The 13,024-nt window shown below is 44.8% G+C and overlaps 1 protein-coding gene across 1 annotated transcript in view; it reads left to right on the top strand.

Annotated features, from left to right (window-relative positions):
• Window positions 1-13,024, top strand: part of DLGAP3 (DLG associated protein 3) — a 177,981-nt gene that overhangs the window by 145,280 nt on the left and 19,677 nt on the right. The window contains exons 5-6 of the mRNA XM_033157677.1: window positions 10,781-10,986; window positions 12,118-12,184. Coding sequence (XP_033013568.1) covers window positions 10,781-10,986; window positions 12,118-12,184 — 273 coding nt within the window. The remainder of the gene's footprint in view (window positions 1-10,780; window positions 10,987-12,117; window positions 12,185-13,024) is intronic.

A 13,024-nucleotide genomic window follows, 5' to 3' on the forward strand; every position in this document is an offset into this window, starting at 1 on the left:
TATAAATATATTTATTGAAGAAGTGTGCATGCACACGAAAGCTCATACCAAGAACAAACTTAGTTGGTCTCTAAGGTGCTACTGGAAGGAATTTCTTTATTTTTTATTTTGTTTAATCTAACTATTCACATTTCGAACATGTTTTAGCTTAAAATATATTTTCCCACGCATTTGAATAGTGGTGCAACAATAAAACGGCGAGCACATTTGCAAAGCTAAGCAGGGTCCACTATGGTTTCGACTTGAATGGGAGACCGTGTGTTGAGATTCCTGCATTGACTCCCAGGGTCCCTTCCAACTCTGCAGTTCTATGATTCTGTGTTTCTTGAACTGAATACTGTATCACAAAATTCTGAGAGGTGCAACATCCGAAGGATAGTTTCATTCTGATCTGTGCGTTCCTCCAGGAGGTGTGGGTCAGGTCAGCTTGCTTTGGAATCCACAGAATTCCACAGAAGTTGATGGCTGAATTGCACATTGACTTGGAACAATTAGCCACACCTTGAGCTTTAGGGTGCTGGACTCTTTGTTCTCTATCAAAGGGCAGTACGCTGCCTTAGGGGGCACAGGACAGAACATGTCCAACACAAAGGGCAACATCTGGGCACCGCTGCCACCACTGACACACAGATCAGGTTCTGCTGCCTGAGGTCATCTCCTCACTCTGCCTACTAGTAGGGCCGACCCTGTCTAAAGGTTTTGCCGAAGGCATTAAGAAAGGTGAACTTGGTGGGTGCCCTTGTACCTAGGGGCCTTGTTAAGCTGTTGTCCTCCTCCCTAGGAACAAAGGTTCCTGAAATGCTGAAGAGGTAAGGACAGGTGCATTGTGTGGTTAACCCAGCAGTATTCCTCTTAGTCAAGAGCTTGAGAATAATTTTGCCTAATTTCCTGGACTAAGTTCCCAGTTTTCTGCCTTTTGTTCCTCGGATCTCTTGTTCATATTCCTGGCTGGATGCGCAGAGTGAGTGTTGGCGCTCATTTGGCTAGGAGGCTGACAGAAACAGAGACGCGACTTGGCACAGCTGCACACTGCCGGTGGATGTGCTTGATCCTGGTGGAAAATTAAGCAAGATTTGACCCCAGCTCAAAACGCAGCCAAATTCCAGAATCTCACTCCAGTTCCTTGCTTCTGAAGCTTCACATATATTTCAATCTCTGCCCTGACTCTTCCCAAAGCTCAAGGCAGCTATCCATGTTTTAATACAAATGAAATATTGTTCAAGCAGTAGGCCCAGTTCACTGTACAGATAAAATGTAGAAAATAAAATGACCCCCACAAAAACCCACACTTGCTTAGATCCAACTGTTAACAACCAGAACCTCTTACAGTTAGGACTGTGCAAGTAATTAAAGTTTTTCTTTGCTTGCTTGCTTATTTGTTTGCTAGCAGGGTTGTAAGTAAGAAGATGGGCAGCTGAGGGCTGGCTGAGAGCAAGCTGAGCCAAACCCCACTCAGCCTAATGGACCAGCCTTCACCAGCCAGAATTACTCTCAGTCTCAGATACTTGTGGGAATGTTTAGGAGTGTGGATGAGTATATATTACTTTATATATATCATCCCAGCTTGTGTGAGCAAGCTCCAAACTTAGCAGAGTTACATTCCCTTTTAAAACACAGCAGAAAACGGTTGCATAGGCTTGCTAAAGCCTCTAGAACAAGTATATATTCCTGGTATATTCCCCTTGTTCCCTCTTAAAGGTAAAGACACAACACAGTACTGTCTATAAGATACAGTGGTGCCCCGCTAGACGAAAATAATTTGTTCTATGAGTGTCTTCGTAGAGCTAATTTTTCGTCTAGCGAAGCGGCAATGCAGCGCGGAGGTTTTCGCGCCAAAAAAAAAATTCGTCTTGCGAGGCAGCCCCATTGACTTTTTCGTCTTGCGGGGCAGCCTTCCACTAGCGTTTGTCTAGCGAGTTTTTCGTCTAGCGAAGCATTCGTCTAGCGGGGCACCACTGTATAAAAGAGTTTACTTACAGTCATCCATGAGTTACAGTACAGACTCAGAGAGGCAGACAGGCTTAGATAAATGTATTTACATGTAGTGAAGCTGATTCCATAGGGGAACAGGCTTCACCTGTGCTCCTCTCAGCTGCAAGCCAAGAGGGCATCCTGCTTCTTCAAGAAACGAGGCAAAATGGTGAATGATCCCTGGGATCTTGTTCCCAGGTAAGACCACACCTACTTCTAGTTCCTGTAGCTCAGTCCAGGTAAACAGGAAGTTAAGCCTGGAGGACTGAGTTACCTTCATGTCCACTCTAGCAGTGTTGGGTTTGACTGCTCTCTGTTTACATCCCACAATACTGCCTGGTGGAAGGGGAGATCAGGTTAGAATTAGGCATTTTCAGGGGAACTTCAGTGGGTGGGGAGAGGGTTAACTGTGCCTGTTCTCCTCTTCAACTTCTGCCCCATACTTGGCCTTGGCATTAAGTAGCAAACTCAGAATTGGGAGCTCCATGTTTGCTCTGTAACGCATATCTCTGCCCGGGGGGGGGGGGGGGGTTTTATTCAGGTGGCATTGAAAGGCGAGCTTACCTAATTCACACTTTCTAAAACAAGATGTGAGTCAAAAGTCAGCCATCCTTCAAAATTCTCACACCTCTGAAATTTGCAGTGCAGTTCTCCAGCCAAGTGATGTGCATAAACATGCACATACAGGCATCGATTAAAATGCATGTATTAGTGAAAAGAACATATAGGAATATTAGTGGGAATTGTTTCACAAAATTCTATTAGGCAAAAGGTATATCAATGTATATTAATGCAAAAAATGCATTTAAAATGTGTATATTAGGAGAAATCTGCACCGAAATGCTAATGAATTTTTATGATGACTTTAAAACACACATGCACACCTTGGTGGAGAAATGTAAAGAACTTAAGACAAGATAAATGAGAAGCTGGGAGAACCTGAAACTGATAGACTTGCCCAGTCCCTATCCTCTGCCTTTTCCCTAGATGCAACCAGGCTGCCTTGTGCAGCTAGGGTTGTGGTTTGCTTGCCTTTTGCAATCTGCCTGCCTCAGTCCCTGGCTTCCTCCTGCATCCCCTCCTCCTCCTCCTGTCTTCCTCTTTAACATGCACCTCACAGACTTTTGCAGAGGTCCTGGCCTGCCAGCCTTCAGCCTGCATCATCAGGGCATCCCCTCTCCCGCTAGCGCACACCTGGGTGGCTGGATGGCTTGAATGAGCCTAGCAGCTGCTGCATCATTGCCCTCCCTTCTTTCTCCTGGTTTGCTTCCTATTATAAAACATTTAAAGGTATTTCTTTAAAATAAATAAACAACTGCTGCTGGAAGGATCCAGGACTCTTCACCCCAGCTGCTGTTTGATAAGCTATGATTGAAAAATATACATATATCCCCTCATGGAGCTGGGATATTCAAGTTACATCATGATGATGATGACGACGACATGTATATGTCACTTTTTAAACCAAAGTGTCTCAAAGCAACTTACAGGATAAAAATAGAAATTATTGATATTACGATTTATTAAATTTGTTGGTCACTTTATCTTGCCCAATGTAATCCAAAGCGACTTACAACTGAACGAATGAACAAAAAGCCCACACGGATGCATTAAAACCAAGCTGGGGGACAGAATAACAGGGAGCATTGAAACCAAATATAAAAACAATAAAATAAAACCTAATGTGCTCATATGCGCACATGCTGGGGGCTGCAGCTCTGCTCTCTCCACTGGTAGATTCCACTGCCCTTCCCACCCCATGCAACTACTAAGTTTTCAACCCCTGTTTTCACCTTCACCCCTATGGCCATGCCTTCCCCCTGTATTTGTTTGCTTCAGTCATCAGGGTCCAATTCAGGGTCCAATCTTATGGGTCAGGGAATCTCTGAGCAAAAAGATACATGTTTTCAAGACATTGTGTGAAGCAGCTGGTAGCTACTGCTTCACCTGTGGTAGAGGGAAGGGCATTTCAAATAACAGGGTCAACAGCAGAGAATGCCCCATTTTGTGGCCACCCCCCTATGGTATTCTGTAGAGTGCAATACCACAATTAGACGTTCTCCAGTTGACTTAAGCAATTAGAGTCAGGCAGTTTTTCATGCCTAAGATACAAGGCCAACCCTTCCCTTTAGGGAGAGTGAGATCATCCCCTCAGGTGGCAAATGCTGTGGACAGTGGGTTCAATACCCCAACTATGATTCTTTGCTGGGAAGACAAAGCTGTGTGTTCCATGTGGACTGTCTTGCACTGTCCCAGTCAATCTTGCCAACCTGCCTTCCTCCAGATGGTGTTGGACTACATCTCCCATCAGCCCCAGCAAGCACAGCTGTGTTGGCTGGGGTGGATGGGAGTAGTAGTCCAATGAAAGAAGCAATTAAAATGCAATTGACAATCACAGCACGTTACAAATGCTGCAGCCAACAGAAAAATCATTAAGCAGTCTGCCAAGACCTTTCACAATTTGCAAGTGGTCCATGGAGGGCAGGGGGATGTTTGGGAACCAGAGTCCTAATAAACACATTTTGTATACAATTTGGTGTAATATACATAATTTTGCCATCCATTCCCCTAATATAATGTAAAGGTAAAGGGACCCCTGACCATTAGGTCCAGTCGCAGACAACTCTGGGGTTGCGGCGCTCATCTTGCTTTACTGGCCGAGGGAGCCGGCGTACAACTTCCGGGTCATGTGGGCAGCATCACTCAGCTGCTTCTGGCGAACCAGAGCAGCGCACGGAAATGCCGTTTACCTTCCCGCCGGAGCGGTACCTATTTATCTACTTGCACTTTGACATGCTTTGGAACTGCTAGGTTGGCAGGAGCAGGGACCAAGCAATGGGAGCTCACCCCGTCGCGGAGATTCGAACCAGCGACCTTATGATCGGCAAGCCCTAGGCTCTGTGGTTTAGACCACAGCGCCACCCGCATCCCTGAATATAATGTAGTTGTATGCTATTTCCATTGATATATGCATTTCTGTGCACATTTTTTTTTCTGCCAGAGAACTGCATTGCAAAATTCAGAGAAGTGTAAATTTAGTAGGATATTTGTGTTTCCGTTCATGTATTGTTTTCAGAAGTGTGAATTTCTCCAAATCCCCTCCCACTTATTTACCAAATAGCCTGTGCTCTCTCAATATGACAGAGGAGAATGCAGCAAGATGACTGGTGAGTTACTGAGTCTCTAGGGCCCTGTGTTACCATTAGCTAAGACCACAGCCCAACATTTCTCAATACTATTTGCAAGATCACATCCTGACAACAAGCATTACTCTGCTTGAACCAAACATCTTTTTAATTTATTTATCCTATACAGTATTTCTACCCCATTCTGCAGCTGCCAAAACCTCCTAAAAATCAATAGAGTTTTGAAAACATGACACAGTGGTTGGGAGGAGGGAAGAAAGCAAATCCGCATACTAGTTCTTCATTTTTAAAAAAAGTTATTATTGTTGTTATAGATATTTATTAATTGCCTTCCAGATAGATGATAGATAGATAGATAGATAGATAGATAGATAGATAGATAGATAGATAGATGATAGATGATAGATGATAGATAGATAGATAGATAGATAGATAGATAGATAGATAGATAGATAGATAGATAGATAGATAGATAGATAGATAGATAGATAGATGATAGATCAAGGCAATGTACAAAAATGAGTGAAACTTAGTTGGATATAACCCATTATATTTAGTACATTGCCTTCATAGTCTAACTTAGTCATGTTCATCGATTTCAATAGGTCTGCTCTGAGCAATAAAAACAACTTGAAAAAACCCAATTAGGAACAACACAGAAAGCAACAGAATATGCATTTTTAAAACAATACGAAATGGACACTGCTGGCAGAGGCCTATTCATCCAGCTGGGAAAGCTTGTCAGAACAAAAATGTCTTCGTTCCCCTCCAGACAAAGTTCTTAGAAGTGTTCTTACCAGTTTCCTACACCACATTATCTCTCCCAACTGGATGCAGTAAACATCCCCATTCATGGAGGTGGAAATTCAAAGGTTTGGTTAGTGGGTTGCTTTTGTTTCAGTGAGGCACAAGTTGCCTCGCTCGTATGCATATACCACATACTTACAGAGTTGAAAGGGACCATGAGGGTCATCTAGTCCAATGCCATGCAATGCAAAGCCAACGTTGGGCTCAAATCCATGACTCTGAGATTAAGACTCTCCTGCTCTACCGCCTGAGCTACTTCTAACCTTTCCCAAGCAAATGCCCCCTGGTTGTTTAGGACTACAATTCCCATCCTGCTGGCGGGGGTGATGGGATTTGCAGTCGAAAGCATCTGAAGATGGCTAAATCCACAGAAAAGTTTTGCTTCATGTGAAACTCTTGTCAGGCCTGAGTGTTCCATTTCCCAGCATTCTCCAGTCACAGGGCTCTGTTCACACTGGAAATCTAGTTCAGTAGAAACAGCCAATCCCAGCCCTCAAGCCTGAGATTTAAGTCTCCAGTTAACTGAGTGGGGGTGCCAAGCTTGGGACAACAAAGATTGGAGACCACCCTCCACAGCCCGTGGCACTGGTCAAAGTCCTGCCTAAGAATCCCCCACCTCCCTCAGCCTGGACATATCAAAATTTATCCTGCTCTGCTCCTTCTGTTTACATCCTTCTGCTCCCAGACATGATCCAAACTCCACCCTTACCCTCAGTTTACAGGGTTACTCAGCCAACCAGCTCCATGACGGGCTTGTTCTTTTTTAATTAAAAGCTAATTAACTCTTCTCGCTTTCCCTCTCTCTGTGTGTTTTTCCCCCAGGGGGAAGGAGAGATTGAATGACACTTGACTTGATTGCCCATCCAGAGTGAGGGGCTGGAGGGAGGGGCTGCTGTATAGGGAACACTCCGCCCATCCCATCCTCCCTTTGGCTGTCCCCATCTCAGCCCACTGCAGCAGGGGGGTGGGCCCAAGGATGAAAAGAAACATCCCTTGATGTTTCCTGTGAGAAAGAGACAAAGAGGCAACTGTGTCTGTTCCAGCCTCTTGCTCCCATCCACCTGTTTTGCCCTCCTCCTGATAGCCCAAGGGATGCCAACTCGTCACCGGAAACTGGTAAGGGTGTCATCGGCGCAGACAGATGTTTGCCTGTCTGCTTCGTTGCTCTGGTTATGGGTGGGATTTCATCTGCCAGAGGAGCTGTGAGGTGAGGATTTCTGGATGGGAGAAAGCCCTGCCTCTTTCTAGAGCAGACGTGCTTCCATGGGGTGGGAAACGTAATGACTTGGTCTGGGGAAAGTCTAGCACATCTGGAGAGTCTTGAACTGAAGGGTAGGCAGGGTTCAAGCTCCGTTGCCAACCTGGCAACCTCCAAACATTTTTGAACTATAACTTCCATCAGCTGAAGGGCACCAAGTTGTCATAGGATGCTCTAGAGAACTGTGATGTATATAGGTCATGTTGTGTCTACAAGTAGGCAGTTTCCAGCTTTCTGGGAGCTAAGAAGCCTCTAGCCAAAGAGCTCTGTTAGCTGCAAGGTCTTGATGAGTCCATGTTTTGGGAATTTGGAATTGCATATGGAAATGTGGCGATAACTTCAGTGGCTAACCTAATTGCCAAACTGTGCAGGGTATCAGGAGTTCCATCACTGGATCCCCTGGCTTTTTAGAAAACTTAAAAACAGCTACCTGGGGGGTGGGGTGCAAGTTGGATCTGAGCCACTGATGTAGAAGGACTAATGCATTTCCCCACACTGTTTCCCCAGTTTAACTCTTCCATGTGAGTGCCCCCCCCCAAAAAAAGCTTAGACCAGCTGTGGAGGTAGAAAGAGCTCATCTGTATTTTACTTGTATTTTCACCTTTGCTGGCTAATTGAAGTTTGGGTGATTTGAATTATTATTATTATTATTATTATTATTATTATTATTATTATTATGTCAATTTATATACTGCCCTATACCCGCAAGTCTCAGGGCGGTTCGCAGGATAAAATCAAAGTATAAAACCACAAAGTACATAAAGAAAATAAAAACAGCAACCACTCAATAACCCTGCCTCAGTGCTATGCACATGATTTACTCTCACTCTCTCTCCGTTGCCAGGGCTTTTTTCAGCTGGAACTCACCGGAACTAAGTATAGGCACCTCTTTGGTGCATTCGGAGCGAGCTTTAAAAAAAAGTTTCCCCTCTTTAAAAAGCTCACATATGATTTGGCTGTAGGAGACAATTGCTTTAAGTGTACGAAGCAAAACATGGCGCATAGGACAACAGTTTTTACTCATGTATTTTATTCTTCCTTCTCAGTATGGGCTCCTGAAAGCTGTAGTCCATAACACCTGGAGGGCACCAGGTTGGCAAAGGCTAGTTTAATGCATTGCAGTACCAACATTTTATCACCCCGAAAGAGAACTTAGCATTTGTACACATCTCTTATTTAATTTGTAAATCTTAATAAAAAATATTGACATCTTCTAAGAAACACTTAGCTTAATGTATTTTGGGATACAGGAACTCAGAGGAACACTCTGACCATCAAGTCAGATCAAGTTTGCACACACCTGTAGTTCCTTTGATTTGACATCATCACCTGATGGCTGAATGTGTGAATGGGCTCTGATGAAAAATGTATGTCTTCTTGAAATGACTTCTAAGAGTGCAGTTCACTCTCAGATAAGTGTCTTTCAGTTGCAGCCTCCTGCAACTAATGTTAGCCAGGATCAACCCCATAAATTAAACAATGGATTAACAGTTGATTAGCAGACTTGGATTTGGCTGCTTTTTGGCTGCAGAAGATCACTTTTTTCTGAACTTGTACAATACCAACATTTCTTTATGTAAAAAGTTTTGCTTAAAGCTCAGGGATAGAACTTTGAGTGGACTCCATTGTTGTCGTTTTAAAAATCCAACTTCTTTTTAGATGTGAGTATTTTCCCCTTGTGAATATTTTTAAGTAAAAAGAGCAATATTCATTTTGACATTTCACATGAAGATAGAAGGCAGCAGAGTCTGGAGAAGATGTTTTCAGAAGCAAGGGAATAAGGGTTGTATCCAACCACTGCAGCACTAAGTCAAAGTCTCTTGGCAGCGTACTTCTTCCACTAGCAAAATGTTTTTGCTGCAGCAGAACATTGTTGCACAAGGAAATGCATAAGCAGGTTGCTGGTAACTTTTTTGCACAATAGATTTCACAATCTGTCGTGCAACAGATTTCCACTTGTGCAACTGTTGCAATGAATGTGTCTGTTGTACAACATTAAAACTCACCCACGTGCCAACACAAAAGCCCTTGCACCAGCAAACAGAGAACATTAGATACAGTCCTATCACATACACACACAAAAAAAGTCCTATGACATACACAGCCCGCAGAAGAAGAAAATAGTTGGGCACATTTGCATCCTAGTTTCTATCTTATGATGCATAAAAAACACATCCATTCTATGCAGATAAACCAGTTTATGATTTATTGATATGGTTTCCTTTCAGCATGAAGGGATGATGGGAGTCATAGGACAGCAACACATGGAGAGCAATGGGTTTCCCATTAGTATTGGGGTGTAATAAGTTCAGGAAAACAAGGTTTACTAGGACCCTGAGGTCCAGCAACCTGGAGCCAGGTGCAGAATAGTGACCTTGGGGTGGAGCCAGACCCAAAACATTACTTTGGGGTGGAGCCAATTACATGCTGCATCCCAGGAGCCATGCACTGAGATGATCTGCATCTGCAAACCTGAGCCTACATCTGAGTTGCTACAGATCAGCAATTCTAACATATAAATCTAAGACAGGTTAGCTGCAGAATTGAGCAAAGACCTGGTCGAAAGCAATTGAACAGCCCTTACAAGCAAGGAATACAAACACTGCAAGAGATGTAATTAGCACAAGTCCAGTCATGGCAGAGATCTACAGTATTTATTTTTTTGCTTGCAATTTCAGAAACATAGGAAGTTACTTTACACCAAGTCAGACCATTGGTCCATCTAACTCAGCACCGTCTACATTTACTAGCAGTGGCTCTCCAGGGTTTTGGGACCTTCTGCATGCAATGCATGTCCTCTGTCACTGTGCTTTGGCTCTTCCATATTTTACTTACTATTGTTGAATTAATGAAAATCAGAACCTGTAGCAAACTACAAACCACCCAGAGACCTACCATTAGATCTCAGTGTATTTGTAGCAGACAGGCAGTTTCTTTACAGACAGCTTTTGGGAGCCATAACCTTTGCATCCCTTAGCAGTCTCCAGTGGAGGTGTCAGAGAGCTTCAGGGCATCTAACCTACTTTTTTCCCCCCCCCCCTCGTCTTTCCCTGGGAACTGTAGTTTGGGGAGGCTTATCGATCACTGGCAGAAGAGTGATCATATCTGAAGAAGTGTGCATGCACACGAAAGCTCATGTCAATAACAAACTTAGTTGGTCTCTAAGGTGCCACTAGAAGGAATTTTTTTTGCTTGTTTGGCAGAAAATTCTCACCAAGCTACAATGAGTCCCTGTCAGGGATAAAGAGGGTATGAATGAATGAATGAATGAATGAATGAATGTGATTATTATTACAGTTAAGGGTTTGTAAAACCAGCACAAGTTTGTTTTGCAGAGTGGACTCCTAAGTCAAACAGAGTGCTATCGTTCTCACAGGGATGTCTGAGCAGGTTGGTAGGAGAACTTGATTGAGGTGCAATCATTCTCTCAAATGCTATATAGATGCATCCCTGGGGCTGTCATAAATTGTCACCGGGATCTTGTGTGGAACTTCCTTTTAATCTCAAAGTATCCAGCACATATGCACACGCACACACGCGCGCGCACACACACACACACACACACACACACACTGCATGAAATTTCTTTTTCCTTCAGGTACCCCAAGATGATTGGGGAGGATATCCAGCATCAGGGAAGGATGGAGAGATACCCTGTCGACGGATGCGGAGTGGCAGCTATATCAAGGCCATGGGAGACGATGACAGTGGGGACTCGGATACCAGCACCAAGGTGTCTCCCAAGGGGGTGACCCGGCGTGAGGGGTACCGTCGTTCCTCCAGTGTAGACCAGGCCAGAACCAAGTAAGAAACTGAGAACGGAGCATTTATAATATAACCACACAGGGGGTGGGGAGATCCTCAGCAAAGGCAACTGATAAGTAAGGTGAGATGCCTTGACCATGAGCAGGAGCCCATGCATAAAATTGGGATGCTTAGGCAAGAGGCAGGTAGAGCCAGACTGGAGTTTCAGGACCTTGGAGAGCACCAAGCAGTCCAGTTGCATAAATGAGAAACTGGCCTTCTATCCCCTTTGGACCAAACCAAAGTATCTTCAGCGAGTAGTTTTGGAAAATTAGCTTTCCATCGCCTTGCAATCAGCTCCCACCTTAATTCATTGTCTGTGCTGGGCAGGAGTCAGTGGGGAGCATGCAGCCCCTGCTGTAAAGGGGGCCAGTTTCTTGGAAGAAGCTGGCTCAGAGTGGACTCAGTTTGGCGGGGCGGGCGACCTCAGGTACAATGGACTCTTGGCCAGGCTTGGAGCCAAGCTCAGCACCTCTTCCTGATCCAGCTGACTCTTCCTCCTTTGATACAGTCCTCACACCTGCTCGGGATCAGGGCCATGACAAAGAGTCACTTTTACTGATATCTAGTGGAGGGGAGAGAGGCTGTCATGGTTACTATAAAGCTTCCACACATCCATTTCTGCATTTTTAAAAAACTATACTCCACACCAAGTGGGAAAGCCTTTTCCAGCCCAAGGACCACATTCTCTTGTAGGTAAGCTTCCAAGGGCCACATACCAGGGATGGATGAGCAGACCAAAAATGTACACTTTACCTTTGTGCACTTGACTGGCTTCCTGACCTCCATCAGGCAAGCAAGAGACATTCCAACCTGGCAAAAAAATTGGGATGTGAAGCAGAACTGGTGAAGGTGTCTATTGAGAGGGGCGGGGCCTGTGGAGAATCCCAAGGGCCCAATAGAGGGACTTGGAGGGCTGCCTTTGGCTCTTGGGCCTGAAGCTCCCCACCCCTATGTGATAGGATCAGGGCAGGGAGCTTGCAAAGTCAAACCCAGCCAGCCCTGAGTCATTTTCCATCTGCTCTGGTCATGTCATGTTTTGGGTTTTGTTCAGAAACCTTTCTTCCCCATGTCTCTCATTAGGTTTGCAAGTAGGCACTATTCTGACTCATATATCTGTAACTGTCCCAGCTGCTGCACGTCACCCCGAATCCGGCCACGGGGACAAGGGTATGGACGTTCCTTTACCACCGGGCAGGTGAGGTGATTTGTTCTTTAGCTCTTGCCTTACAGGAAGGGGACTGGGTAGAGATGGGTGGGGAATCTGTGACCTTCCTGCCACAGGACTCTGGTTCCTATCAACTCCAGCTGGCCCTGGCTAGTGTTCAGGGATGGTGGGAACTGGATGTGAAAATCTGGAAGGCACCAGACTGAGCAAGGCTGCACTTCACCATACTGGATTTGTCAAACATCTGGATTTGAAAGCCACCTTAAGGGTCCAAATGTGGGTGACTCATCCAATAAATTGCTGTGTCCACTAACAACTCTAAAGCAGCCTTCTCCAACCTGATGCTCTCCAGATGTTGTTGAGCCTCCAGATGATGCTCAAATCCAAAACTCATCAGCCCCAGCCAGCATGTCCAATGATGAGGCATGGTGCGTGCTGGAGTCCAGCATCACCTGGAGAGCCACAGGTTCCCTACCCTGGGGTACAAGAAGTGGAGAGTGGACGGGGAAACTGACATCTATGTAAATTGGGCCATATGTCTTCAAATGTGGGGCACCTTCCTTAGTGGGGTTGAAGTGGACTGTCAATATTTCAATGCCACCATAATCAGTCAGTTTGAAATATCAAGCGTCCACCTGAAACCCCAAGCGAGGATTTTTTTTTTCCCCTTCCAGAAGTGTGGGTGCAGGGGAGGATGGGATTTTGTGGGGAAATAACGAGTTATACAAAAAATGAATTTGCTTGCATATCTTTGTCTTATAGAGAACTTGGAGTATTGCACTGGAGAGCAAAGACTGTCATTCCTCCAGGAGATGGTCTAATCAGTTATATATATATATGGGGAGAGAATATTCTTCCTTTGTGTAGCTT

Source organism: Lacerta agilis, chromosome 8 (assembly GCF_009819535.1).
Source record: "Lacerta agilis isolate rLacAgi1 chromosome 8, rLacAgi1.pri, whole genome shotgun sequence".
NCBI lineage: Eukaryota > Metazoa > Chordata > Lepidosauria > Squamata > Lacertidae > Lacerta > Lacerta agilis.